A 15,022-nucleotide genomic window follows, 5' to 3' on the forward strand; every position below is an offset into this window, starting at 1 on the left:
CATTTGATTCAGGTGTTTTGTACCTGTGGCACATCTAAAAACTGCAGGACAGCGGCCCTTCAGGACTGGAGTTTGACACCCCTGTCCTACAGGCTAAGGTTATAACAGGACATAGGATTAGCTACCACAATTATGCGGATGATACACAGCTCTACATCACGATGTCACCAGGTGACTCTGAACCCATCCAATCACTGAATAGATGCTTAGAACAGATCAATGTGTGGATGTGCCAAAACTTTCTCCAGCTGAACAGAAACAGAACTGAAGTTATTATCTTTGGACCTAAAGTGGAACGATCTAGAGCAGGGGTGTCCAAAGTCGGTCCTCGAGGGTCGGCATCCTGCATGTTTTAGTTCTTTCCCTGGTTTAATGCACCTGGATCAAATGACGGCTCATTAGAGGCCTAAGGAGAACATTGACAAGCCGAGGAGGTTGTTGTTACCACCAGGGAGAGAACTAAAACATGCAGGATGCCGACCCTCGAGGACCGACTTTGGACACCCCTGCTCTAGAGTCAATTCACAGCTTCAGTTATTACAACTAAAAACCAGCTATCAGGCCTGAAATCTGGGAGTAGTGATGGACTCTGACCTGAACCTTCAGAGCCACATTAAGACAGTCACAAAGTCGGCCTTCTACCACCTGAAGAACATCTCCAGGATTAGAGGACTGATGTCTCAGCACGATCTAGAGAAGCTCATCCATGTGTTTATCTTTAGCCGCATTGATTACTGCAACAGCGTCTTCACAGGTCTGACTAACAAATCAATCAAACAGTTGCAGCTGATCCAGAAGCTGCTGCTGCTGTTCTSACTAAAACCAGGAAGATGGAGACGTAACACCAGTTTTAAAGTCCCTACACTGGCTCCCTGTAGCTCAGAGAATAGACTTTAAAATACTGTTGACAGTTTATAAATCACTGAACGGTTTAGCACCACAATACATTAAAGATCTGCTGTTGCTGCATCAACCTTCCAGACCTCTCAGGTTCTGGTTCTGCTCTGCATCCCCAGAACCAGAACCAAACGAGGAGAAGCAGCATTCAGTTTCTATGCACCACAAATTTGGAACAAACTTCCAGAAAACTGTAAAACAGCTGAAACACTGACTGCCTTTAAATCTCGACTTAAAACCCACCTGAATCCCAACCCGGGTTCAAGCGCTAGCAAGAAAAGGGATAAGGGTTTAGAGTCCTCCCCCACTGTTGAAAAGGGGTGCAGGTTGGAGATCCCCCCCCCCGTTGTTAAGGGGTGCGGGTTGGAATCCCCACCGCCACCCCCCCGTTGTTGAGAAGGGGAGTGCCCCCCCCCTTTTTTATGAGGTACTCATAAGGGCAGAACTTCGACTTGGCAGGAAATTTAATGTTTTTGATTGTTGATTCTATGTTGCATGACTCTGTGTTTTTGTGTTTGAAACGCCTTGCTGCTGAAATGTGCTACAGAAATAAAATTTGATTGATTGATCCTGATCTGATGCATGCGAGTCATTCCTTTTTATCTAAGGTGATGGGCTTCCACCCACTTCCACTCAGACACTGAGTGGGATCACATCATCCTGCAAAAGCAACTTCTTCCAACAATCCAGCAACAATTTGATGATCGTTTATGGATTTCTACCATGATGGAACACCATGCCACGAGGTAGAACTGATTAGAACAGTATTGAATTGGTCCAAAAGTTGAAATTCAGCATACCGGTGTGAATTGCTTAAGTTATTAAATTTAATAAGTTTTACTATAAATTTACTATAAATCCATTTGCTAATGAAAACTTTTAAAATATTCAGTGCATCATAGAGACATGTAAGCACTAAAAATGCTATAAAATGTGCAGATAATTCCACTGATAATTATTGGTATTTGTAGAGTGGAAACATTACATTGTGAGCCATCAGCTGGAAATCATCTTTTTCTCCGAGACTAAAGTTGCCACATACATCATGCTGCACGAGACCGTGACAACACATGGACAGGCACACTGTGGTCTTAGTAATACATTTATTAGATTTATTGGATCAGTTAAAGGATTTTGAGACAAAGCAAGATTCATTTAGTAATCAGCTGTTTAATGATGTAAAGGATCATTAACCATGTGGTTTTCAATGTGTTACCTCATGCAGCTGGAACTATATGAAATCTGTCATTAGATGTTCAAATCTGTGTTTGAATAGTTTCTGAATTATTATATTTTATATTGAATTTTTCAATAGGGCCTGGTTCTGTTTAGCAATTGTTCTAAAGATTGCCAAAGGTAGTTTTCAAAACATGAACATGAGTGTTTAATGTGTTTTCTTCAGTATTCAATAATTAATGCATTAGGCTGGTAAATGCGTCATTACCAACTCTGACCAGTAGATGGCACTGTCCCTGAATTTATGCACTAATTTAGTTCAGTGAGGTGCGAGTCGAGATCTGACGCACTGAAAAGTCTTTCAACTCCAAAAACCCATTTAATTGTTATATCACTATGTAACAATTAAAACATCCATGTGCACTGAAAGCCGATCCACAGCAGTTATCCACCTTTAACTTTAACTCCTCTGAAACCTGCAAACAAACACAGCTGAGATCAGAAACACATTCACAGTGTTTGGATCAAATAAGCACATTCTTAGCTCAACAAATGTGCCAATGCTGTTAAAGATCTATTCTTTAAAAACATATGTTTCTACATTTTGTTCATAAAGGACATGAACTATAATGAGTTCTTTTAGACTGCTGTCCAAGAATGTGTAGTTTGGCTAAAGGTTTGACAGTCCCATTGACTGTCAAGAACAATTATTTGTAAAGCTGGTCATTTTAATCAAATTTACCAAGTTGGAGCACCACCTGATTATCAGAAATTCAGAAATTACTAGCTAAACAGCTCTTGGTCTATATCAGTTATTGTTTGATGAATGGTGTACAATACCACACAGCACAACACTGGTATGTGTTCAAACAACCAAGTCACAATACAAAGCAAAAGTGAAAATAAGACAATTAATTATTTGTTTAATTACCTGGTCTCAGACAGATGGATGGTGATGTGACATTTGAAATTAGGAGCTAAGCAAATAAACCCAAAAGACACAACAGTTGTGGAACATCTTAGTAAGCTATGTGGTAAACATAAAAAAGTTAAAACAACAAAAAAAAAAAACAACAGGTGTGCTTTTCCTTCCACATTGGCTGTGTTTATATCAAATTTTTTTAAGTACATCATGAAGTATCCATTGGTCAGAGAAAGTTGATGAAAATGGCAAAAATTCAAAAGAACTTCTTCAATTTTGCAAAACAGGTTTTTCGCTCACTTGAGGTGGTCTTGGGTTCTCTGAAAAAGAGTTAATGTCCTAAATGGGGGATGGAAACTCAGTTCTGATACACCAAACTGTCCGATTGACAGTAGGCTCTGTGCCTTACCAGGGCCACCAAACTAATAAAAATGCCCAAGTCTGCAAGTCCAGACTAATTCAGTTTTTTTTTCTTTTCTGCAACATTTTTGCATACAATTCGCACAACAGTTGAAGGAAAAAATAGCTAATCATGTAGTACTTGGCACAGTCACAGAAAATTCCAAAACAATGTACCGCAGTGTGTGGTTGAAATGAAACAATATATAAAGGTTCAAGAGTTGTGAATAATTTTGTACCGTGAAATGGTTACACTTCAGACATCCAATTGATGAAACTAGCAGTTTATCTGAATAATTGCTGATTTTCTTCGTTAAAACCAATGGATCTGTACTTTTCTCTACTTATTTACACTTGGAAGATATCTGGAGCACTGTCCAGGGTTTATTCAAGGATTCAAGTTTTTTTTTTATTGTCATACCAGCTTTGCTTGTTTGTGGTACGAAATTTAAAGGACCTGAATAGGACCAAGGACATCATGTAGGTTTCTTGATTAATTTTAAAATCACAGAAACTGCAGACAGTTTACTTAGAACCAGAACTCTGTGTCTGTAGAACTTGAGTTCACTTTTTCAATGAAAACTGACCTGGAAAGAACAGTCTGTTGTCTGTCACGGTCTAAAACAGTGTTTCTCCCCCCTGGTCCTCAGGCCCCCTGCTCTGCATGTTTTAGATGAGCCTCTATTCCAGAACAGCTGATTCAAATGATTGCATGACCACCAGGTGCTGCAGAAGCCTGTTAATCACCCAGAGATACAATTCAGGTGTGGCAGAAGGGAAACACCTAAAACATGCAGGACGGGGGGCGTTGAGGACCAGGGTGGAGAAACACTGATCTAAAACATTGAATGTAAAAAAATCTTGATAAGTAAAAATATAATCCTAGTTACCACCAATATTTCTAAGCAGCATGAATCAAAGTTAGGAAATGGACTTTAGCTCAGCTCAAGATTGTAGCTTCCTTCCAGCTATGTTACCATGACACTTACAGTGGGAGTCGGTGGGATCTTGGTCAGCCAGTGGTGCTCTGTGCTGGGTGTCAGTGCCCTGTGTGGGGGCGTACTGGGGACCGCAGTGGGATGCAGTGGAATGGTCAGAGAAAAGGACCAGGGTGACAGATGTGATGAAAAGGAGCAGGTAGGCAGCCATCAGTGACCATAGGATGAACTGGCTGCACTCTTCACCACTAGGCCAAACGCTTGGAGAATACCAGCAGGAGGAAAAGGAAGAGGAGGACGACAAAGAATGTGAGAGCAAAGGGGGAGAGGCTGAGTACTTTAGGTGCTTCAGGTGGAAGATTTGGTGACTAGAGTAAGGAGAGTGTGCTGAGGATAATGGGAAATGAGATGGAAATGCAGCAGGGATGACAAAGAAAATGAGATGGAAATGCAGTAAACATGAAGAAATACATGCAGTATGAGCAGAAAATGACAATTTGTTCTTCACTCTTTAACCAGCAAGGAACAAATCACACTGACAACAGGAAGCAGAAGACAGTAATGGAACCCTTTCTCTCCAAAATGGTGGCTCCGAGAAGCCTGCAGCACTGTAATGCTGCATCACGTCATGTGATGGGAGGACAGAACGATCTAGGAGCGGCTGTTCAGAAATGGTACAGATCTGGCAACCCACTGCTGATGCACTGTACTTGCTGATGCAGATGATACTGTCAGTTTTTAGGGCAACATTTCCCCTGACATTTGCAACTTCATCTAAACCCCCTTCAAAAAAGAAATCACAAAGTATTCACATAAATGCACAGTAGGCAGGACCAGAAACATCCAGAGAAAAGCCAAGTTGGGTACACCCATTCATTCCTTCATCATTTCATACAGAAAGTTTTTCTCTCATAAATAGTTTCACGTCCAGTTTTTGTTAATAGAAAAAAAAGTTTTCCATCCATCCAACGTCTCAAAAAGGCTGGTTCCTTTCTCCAGCAGTTGGATGGGAGGTGAGGTCCCTCCATGCAGAAACATCCTGGATTCAAACCCAGACCTTCTAAGAACAGCTCCGCTTTGCAAGCCAAATCTTTTTCAAGTCCGCTTCTAGATCGTTCTGTTGGGGCTCCTCCCATCACATGACGTGATTAAAGAATAGTGATATGGCTTTTTTTTTACACATCTACAAAAGCCAGACTGTTTGTATTCTTATGTTGTTGCTCTGCCACGTATTAGATATTGTCTCAGTCCAGAACAACTGAATTCAGTGCTGCTAGAATTAATTGGCTCTTTCTTGGCCAATTTCTCTTCTTTCCTTGATTTCAAAGTCAGATGTACTTCAGGGTCATAAGAACACAGTTTCCTAAATGTTAGCCCTCAACATGCAAAGTTTTACAACTCTTTGTCTCAAAGTGGTGGGCAGGTCTGAGTCTGGACCTGACCTCCCCCTCTTTTGTCTAGCTCCTGATCCTCCCTCACCTTTACTCTGAGGCCTGTTTTATCCAGAGGGACTGGTCTCATAGCGAGTTCTGGAGGAGCAGATGTTGGCGCCATGCTCTTGTTAATGTTTTGAATTGTACCATTTCAATATATTAATCCCATTTGAGATTTGGTATTTCATATCCACTATTTATATTGAGAAGGGTGGAGAAAGTAGCTGGTGGTTCTCGTAGATTTAGCCCGCATTTTCCAATACTTAATTTTATTTATTGTGAGAGGGCCCTGAAAGGGGGCACTACTATATTTTAAAAGTGAAAAAATTGTAACAAAAAAAACCGAACAAACTTGTGAATAGGGCTGTTGTAAACAAATAGTTTAGTAGTCGAGTAATCTATCGATTATTCTTACGATTAAACGAGTAATCGGGTCAAAAAAATTGATAAAATAAAATATTGGTAAATCTGGCATAACACCAGTGTTACTATTGGATATCAATATCAGTCCAATTTTTCATATTTAAGCATCCCTAACAGTTACTTTTTTGTAGTTGAGAAAATTAACCTGTAAAAATAATAGCTCACTTTCTAAGTTAACCTGAAAAAAAATTCATTCAAAAATCTGAAATTCTATTCAATTTAATGATAAAGAGGCAGGCTCACAAATACGCTTATGAAAAATGTCTATAGTCCAGCTTTTAGTTTATGTTTTCATCTTCGAACAAACAAATGTAAGATGGGGGTTTGAGGGAGGAAACAAACCAGGAGACAGACGGTAGGTCTGGGGAAGACCGATGGACAAACAAGCGTAATATGGGGGGGAGATACCGCCGGTAGACCCAGGAAGAGAGCAATACGGGATATTTACAGAAGAATGGTTTTAAAAAATTGCGGGGAAAAGGGGTAAAAAACGGGAGGCTTGACGGGTGTGTGCCTTGCCCAGCTTTTGTGATGACGTTGGCAACGGAATTTGACACCTTCGTTTGTCACACTCAGATGATTTCTGCCAGGTTCGTCCGTAAAGCTACATTTACACGGTAAGCAGTAACTACTCAGCCGCCCGCCGTGTTCAGTCTATCTGCATGATTTTGTAAATTATGATAATTTAATGCAAAGTTGGCATTTTTAATGGACTTTCAAAGCAACTTTTAGAGCAACTTTGAATTAAAAGTGTCATTATTTACAGAATGACACTTCATGACAACTGTCATAAACATTCATAAAGACTTCTTTATGTTCATTACAGGTGTTATGTTATGTTTATGACAGTGTCATGTCAGTTATGAATACCCCTTCAAATAAAGTGTTACCCAAAAGTCTATATGCAGATGATATCCTGTTATTTTTACATGATGCACATAATTCTCTCCAAGAAACTTTTAATATCATTGATTTATCTTTTCCAAAAGTTCACACTACACCGTAAAGTGGGGAAAATCCATTATCCTTCCACTCTCTGATAGAACATGGGACTCTGCATCTCAAAATACTGCATGACCTCTCACTATGGGAATATCAAATATCTAGGAATAAATACTTTCCTCAGGCTGTCAGAATTATTTATTCATACCTCGAGGTGTCCCTCAGAAAACTTGCTAAGCCTGGTGGCTGGGCACTAGGGCAGTCATTCATCCAGTGGCCTGTCATTTTTTGAGTTGAAAAATGTTTAAAGTTGACAGGAAATTTGAATATATCACTTGATAATTATGTTTTATTAAAAGATTTGAAGATGAATATCTGAACACCAGCTATAAAATCTTAAAAATGCAAACATTTAAAAAGACTTAGAAACATAAGCAATGCTTAGCCTGGTGGGGGCACAAGTAAAGCCTGGTGGCCCGCCAGGCCTATGATTCACTGGGGGAAACCTCACTACCTAAAAAGATTGAAGATGACCTTAAATACTGGACAAACCTTCCATTTTCACCATCGGTTTTAATCCACAATTAAAACCAAGATACTTCCACAACTTAATTATCTATTCTCAGTCCTCTCAATTACCCCTACACAAAACTGGTTTACATCAACTGACACATGTATAGAGCACGTTCTATTGGAAAAATAAAATTCTTGGAGGATTAGAGGCAGCCAACTTTCACTTTTATTTTCTAGCAAATCAATTGCAATATCTAGTAAAATTGATTTAGTTTGACAGTCAAATTATTTTTACATGGTTAAACATATACAACACCTCAATATCAGAATTGCCATTTTCTATGCCAACAAAAAGAATTAAGTACTTTCAAATGCCCACAATAAAGTCTACTCTAACAGCCTGATGAAAAGTTACAAGAATCCAAGTACCAGGCAAACTTCCAGGAACAAGCTGTGGAAAGAGGGCCCAAAAACAATCCAGAAACTCACAGAAGGGTGTAAGATGGCTGGACAGGAATATGCAAGATGCCACAGAATCTTGTGGCATCTTGATTCTGTGCGTTTGTATTTCCACGCAGAATAATCTGCATGGGAAACAAACTGGAGACCATTGGATTAAAGTGGGAATTCCCTTCCAAGGTGGCGGAAAATGGCCGAGCTAAGATCCTGCAGAACTTCCAGATACAAATTAACAAAAGGGTAATGGCCATCACAATCAGGCATTGTGATTACTGAAAAGCAGAAGAGAACATCCGATGTGATCCATGTGGCCATCACAAGCAATACAAATATTATGAAAATGAGAGAGGAGAGAAACAACAAGGGCTCAGTCCTAAAGAAAGCCTGGCATCTGAAAGCAACTGTAGTGCCCATGATCATTGGAGAACTTGGGGTAGTGACCCCCACACAATAGAAAAAAATGTTCTAAAATATGCCTGAGGAAACAGAGATCTCAGTCCAAAAGAGTGCAGTCCTAGAAACACAAAACATACTACAAAGAGCCCTGGAGCTTGCAGGACTCTAGTAGAAGACCAAGCTGAAGATAAACAGCTACCCACCCAACATGGGGGAACCAGGAATGGGCGAGAGAAGATCTTATGTATGATGCGTTCAATACTTATCATAATTGGCAGGTCAACTGCTGTATGATCATCTACAATGGCCAAACTCATACAAAATTGTCCTTTTAATAAACTGAAGCTAAATTCTCTTTCTTCTCTTTCTGTTTTGCTTGCCCCTCAGGGACCCAACATTTAGTGAAACTATTTCTTTCTGGAACATCCAAATGATAAGGTCAGTTAAACAGTCCATCACTATGCACCAAGCTCATTTTAACTGCAGCTAAAAGACTCATTAATACAGCATCTAGATCAACTACTCCCCATTCCTGTATGTGTCAGCTAAGACATATAAACTGACTAAAACGCAACGACAACATTTGAGAATTCACAATGATTGAACACACAAGTGAGAGTTAGAGAAAAACCAAACCAAGTTTCAAGCAAAAGAAATGTCCATAGTCTCTTACCTCTTACATCCTCATCCTCAATGGTAGTGTTGGCACTCTCGCTGGACTCCTGTAAAAAGCACAAATATGAACATATGTTCTTCATATATACATATATACACAAAGAAACAGTAATGACAGGCACCAGGCTTAGACAGATGTCAGAGTGGTCATCTTAAAGTAATCTACTGGAGCACTAAACAAAGAGGGTGTAAAGAAATGGTATTGTATGATGATGGTTTAGCTTCAAGTGATGAAAGGATAGGTCTGATGGTCAGTTTTGTGGTATCCAAATCTTACTAATTGCACCAGCATTGAGAAATATTGTTTAAATTTGACACACAATAAATGATAGGACAGTTTAAATTTAACCTACACTTGACATTTCTCATTTTTGTCAAGTTTAGTTTTCTCTTCCAAACAAGTCTGCTTTTGGCTCATTTGAGTTTGTGTGATGTTTCCAGACCATGGTGAAGCTTGGGCTCCAGATGCAATCCAAAATATCAGCGTTGACGAAGCTGAACTTCTGATGCCCCTTTATGGTGTGCTACCAATGTGCCGTGCTGCACAGACCACCCCCCAACCTCAGAATAAATTATTGTCTATTTATGTGTGTGGCTTTCATAACTGATTTTTTACCCTTCACAGCAACATTCACAGTGAAACCATATCGACTGTTTCAGCTTCCTTTCTATCCGTTTCATGTGATCTGCTCTGCAATGTACAAACAGCTGATGAAGTAGCAGAAAAAGCTGCACAGAAAGCAGCTAAACACTACTTGTTAAATGTTATCACTCTTAAAGAACTGCTACCTACGGAGCCTCCTAGGGGACACGGAGGATTTTCTTTTTCTTTTGTGAGGGAACACAATACTTTTGCGTTCCCTCACAATAATGTACTGGTCAGTTCACGCAGCATAATTGAATACTGTAAAGTCTTTGTTACGGTGCCCATCATATTTTCTGCTATACAAGGCTTTTGTAAGGTTTCTCCATGTTTGTTAATATCTCATTGTGAAATATCTTTATATTGTTTTCTTTAGGGTAGAAATCCACCACAGATCTATGATATAAACAGAAACTTTCTGTAAGTAGGGAAAAAAAATACACCCATTTGGACTATTTTTGAGTTATTATCATGGGGTAATGAGTCATCAGTTTTGATTGCGTCTCTTATTGGTCTGAATGGTTTAAGGACTGTTTTCATGTGCAGTTTGAAAACAGACCAAGCTTCACCATGGTCTGGACTCATCACACAAACTAAAGCAGACTTGTTTGGAAAAGAAAACTAAACTTGACAAACCGTACACGAACAGGTACAAACAGGCAGTGAATAAATCGATTTTCAATGGGGTTTTTTTTGCATCAAAGAGTTGAGAATAAACATGTTTTCACTGAGGCTCTTAAAAAATGTAATTGACATTTGTGACTGTATACAAAGTAGATGAGCAAATATTGCAGTAAGCATATTGTGACGGAATGAAAAAATTCCTATTTATTAATGAGTCATATCAAACTATAGTCCATTTGCTAATGTTAGCCTAGCCTATCAATCCCATATAAACATGGGATTGATGTTCATGACTATGTGAAGCATCGGACTGGAGCTGCCTTTTCCTCAATGACTGACCAATATCATAAAACAAATCCTGATCAGGACATCATAAGAATACCATACAGCACTTTGGAACAGTTAAAAGTCATTTTTAAAGTGCCTTGTGAATAGATTGACATTGACATCTATAGTTTAGTTTTACAACTTTTTTTCATGCAAGATATTAACATGTAAATAGAGCAATGTGAATCAAACAGTAAGTAATAGGTGTTTTCAACCAGTTTTCTTAGAACAAGGTCTACTAAAGAGTTCATATTAGTTGAATGTTTGACTAAATATAATAAAGTTACTTCAAAAACATGAAAAGAAAACTATCACCTGTTCAGGCATGCACATTAGGTGGTTTAAATGAAGTAAAAAATAAAAGATGATTTTATTAATCTAGTGATAGATGTGATATGTGTTGAGCTTTTATTTGGTATAGTCACTTACTATGCACAGCAATATTTAGCAATACTCCACTCTGACTAGCACACCATCAGATAACAGCGTAGCACAAAGCATGAAAACAAGCATGCATGTGTTCCCACAATGTCAGTTTATGATTTTATGAAATATACGTGATGACATTGATCCAAATGTCTGCACAAGCTCATGATCAACACATGGTAGATGTGCTTGTGCTGACCTGACTGGGATTTGAACAGGACGTTTGGTATTCATGCCGTTGCAAGGTTCCCAGGTTATTCCAAGCATGCATATATTCTCAACACTGTAATGTCATAATGATAGAGCTTTATATCGTTTAAACACACTGAAATGAGAAGCGAGAATCATTCTGTGATTTAGACAATAAAATGAATGAATGAATTATTTTTGGAAACATAATCCTTTTTATAATTGGAAAAAAAACAAGCAACAGTTTTGCGTGCAAGACATTATTTTCTCACATGATGTTAAGTTTTCACAACCAACAGAACACAAAAATGTTCAAAGCAACAGTAAAGCTTGGCTCTAAGCAGCAGGGCAGTAGTAAACTACAGCTTCAGATCAGCTGGATACCTTGTTTCCATCAGCTGGATTGTGGATAACAGTGGGTTGTGGCTCCTATTTTGAAAGGACCCACAGCAGGACAAAAGCAGCAGGTTGGTGCAAAGTGACAGTGTTAGGAGGCAATATTAATATACAGATGTGATGGTAGGCAAAGAGATAGATATGAAAAAGAAAATAATGCAAAGAAAAACAGATTTACAACAGCAGCAGAACTGATAGATGGAACCATGTGAGAGTAGAAAACGTTTCACCTCACGTGTCATTAGCTTGTACTACTAAAGATTTGAAACGAAGAAATCACAGTAGAATAACACACATCACATGAGGCATTCAACAGCAAACTAACAGTCCACCACACACAACTTTGCAAACATGTCACTTCAAACTTAGAAAGGTCATACAGATAATAAAAGGAGAACCCGATGGCAGTCCAGTCCATGGTACCGCGGAACTACTTCCTGTTCACTGTGGCTGCATTTTTATACCACACCGAGACAAAATAACCTCATGCAAAGCTGGATGGTCTTCATTATGTGCTTTGTTGAACGTTGTTGGCCTAGTTTAAGACATCACCGGCTGACCACTTTTAGGTGCATCGGAGTACCATGCATTCAGGCTCACTATGCCTGGAGAGTTCGTCAGCCAGATCAGCATCTAAACCAAAAGATGTTCAGACCCATAATGACACCATATCATGTATCTGATTCTTAGATGTCTCAACTGGACCTCGTTATTTCTCGAGGTAAGGTGCTGACAAGTAAAGAATGTTCACAAGCCAACTCTGAGTGGACTTGGGGGTAGAACAGTAACAGATTCTGACTAAGCCACCATATTGTTCTATGCTATAGTTCTAAGCTGAACGAATAATTGTAGATGAATGCATCCATCATCAACAGCAACCTGGACTGCAGGTGTTCTGAATGCATTTAGTCTCTGGCTGACAGAAGACCTTTTTCAAGATTCTAACAAATTACAAGCAAGCCTCCTATCCTCAAACACAATGACCAACCATGATCCCGTTGCCAGATCAATCTGAAAGAAAGCATCTTTCCGTTGGACGCTTTTAGTACTAGTCCCTAACCACTGCAGACTGGGACCGTCCAACAGGAGCTTCACCTCTACAAATGTCAGACTCTGTGTCGGACATTTTTGTGTCATACACGTTATCATTGGTCGAAACCAATGTGTTTCGACCTTTATAGCAGTAGACCAGCTGGATATTTACAAAAGGACACTTGAGGACTGTTCTTTGGCCACCCATTTATGAACAGTCAAAGGGAGCTTAGACAAGGGTTCATCTTTGCAGCTTTAAGGTTGACATGTTGGTCAAAAATGCCCAAATTCTTGACTCTTTCGTTCTCTTTCTTTCTTGACACCTAAAGATAGTCAAGATTTTTCACTTTAGATATTGGCGGTCAGAGCAATTTGACTGGCTGTTGTAAGACTGGTACATGGGAACTCAGTAAGGGTTAGAATAACTCACTCTTTGCAAGGCAGAATAATGTGCATATTCTACATTTAGACAAGTGGTCTCCAATGCTAGATCTACTGACCTGAAAGTTTTAGTTGCATCCTTGCTTCAACACCTCAGACAAATTATTGAATTACCTCTTGAACATGACATCAAGTTTGGCAAAGACCTGGTAATGGCTCATTCATCTGATTTGGCCATGATGAAGCAGGGATGCATCTAAAACCTGCGGGACAAAATATGTTGAGGACAAGGGTTAAAGACCCCTGATTTACAGAAAAATCAAATGACCACTAGGACTGTATAATATATTGCAAATGTATTATTACTGTGACATCACTGACATCACTGAATGGAATATACCTGTTATTAGGAAGAGCCTAGACTGCTTTAAGTGTCAGCTAACTATTGAAGTAGCATGCATTCAAAATGGCTTTTTATTTGGTGACAAATAAAAAAGCTTTAGAAGACATGAACCAAAGTTTTCTTCACTTAAATCCAAATAAAACTGAAGTTATATTGATTTTTAAAAAAGAACCTTATTGGTAAACCTGATCAAATTCTTGGTTGCCTTGCTCCTTTTTATCAGTCTTCTGTTAGGAATCTTGGTATCATTTTTGACAGTTGTCATAATTTGGAGAAGCAGGTGAGCTCTGTCATGAAATCAAGCATTTTTTTGTCTGTGCCTTCTAGCAAAGGTTAAATCAATGTTCTGTATCAAAGACTTTGAGAAATGTATGCATGCCTACATTACTACATGTTGAGACTACTACAACTCATTAAATCTTCTTACAGCATCTCTACATTTTTCAAAATGCTGCAGCTAGACTCCTAACTGGAACCCAGAAATGAGAGAATGTAACTGCATTACTGGTTTCTATGCATTGGCTGCCAGTTTCTTATTGGATTTATTTTTAAAGCTCTAAATGGTTTAGCTTGAGCTTATCTCCAAGATCTTTGGCATTTCCATAAGGCCTGACTTTGTAATTTACTTGTCCTGTGTTTTAATTTGTGTTTTTACTCTTATGTGTTTTTATCTGAGTTTAATCAATAATGTACAGCATTTTGGTGTAGTTAATATCTGTTTTTCAAGTGCTTTATTAATAAACTGACATTGATTTTTATTATTTCCAGCAGGTGGATAGTCTACTTACAACCTGGGTTATGAGTTTAGTATGAACACAAAAGTATTGCATTTGTAAATTATCGCAAGTCATATCAGATTCCCCAAACCCTAAAAACCCTAACCCAGCATCAACAACAATGGAGCCAATGTACAGAAATGTAACAAAGTACGGTAGAGTATATGGGTGGTTCATGTCGCACATAATGAAACTGCTAAAATGACGAGATCAGCATGAATCAAAAGTAATCAGAACACAGAGGACTGGTGTGATGGTGGACTGCAACGGTCAACAGCCAAGCAGCAACCGAGGCAGAAAGGCAGGCAGACAGACAGACAGACAGACAGACAGACAGACAGACAGGCAGACAGACAGACAGACAGACAGACAGACAGACAGGCAGACAGACAGACAGACAGACAGACAGACAGACAGACAGACAGACAGACAGTGTACCAGAGCAGGAGACGGGACAGGCTCTTTGGTGCTGGTGACCACATTAACCTTGTTGTTGATCTGGAGGACAGTGGACACAAAGACGGGCAGGACAGGGCAGAGGTGACAAGGCTTAGTGTCCACTGCAGTGGAAGGAAGGAAGGAAGGAAGGAAGGAAGGAAGGAAGGAAGGAAGGAAGGAAGGAAGGAAGGAAGGAAGGAAGGAAGGAAGGAAG

At 39.3% G+C, this 15,022-nt stretch overlaps 1 protein-coding gene across 13 annotated transcripts in view; it reads right to left on the minus strand.

The window, feature by feature from the left end:
• The window catches only part of LOC103480087 (calcium/calmodulin-dependent protein kinase type II delta 1 chain), a 108,831-nt gene that overhangs the window by 15,795 nt on the left and 78,014 nt on the right, over positions 1 to 15,022 (minus strand). For 5 of the 13 annotated variants that reach the window (XM_008434849.2, XM_008434852.2, XM_008434854.2 and 2 more), the window contains 3 exons: positions 14,809 to 14,868; positions 11,767 to 11,811; positions 9,172 to 9,220 (listed from right to left, as the gene is read on the minus strand). In XM_008434849.2, the coding sequence (XP_008433071.1) occupies positions 9,172 to 9,220; positions 11,767 to 11,811; positions 14,809 to 14,868 (154 nt within the window). The remainder of the gene's footprint in view (positions 1 to 9,171; positions 9,221 to 11,766; positions 11,812 to 14,808; positions 14,869 to 15,022) is intronic. The other 8 variants (XM_017310418.1, XM_008434855.2, XM_008434857.2 and 5 more) reach the window with 2 other exon arrangements.

The sequence above is a fragment of the Poecilia reticulata genome, linkage group LG18 (genome assembly GCF_000633615.1).
Source record: "Poecilia reticulata strain Guanapo linkage group LG18, Guppy_female_1.0+MT, whole genome shotgun sequence".
Taxonomy (NCBI): domain Eukaryota; kingdom Metazoa; phylum Chordata; class Actinopteri; order Cyprinodontiformes; family Poeciliidae; genus Poecilia; species Poecilia reticulata.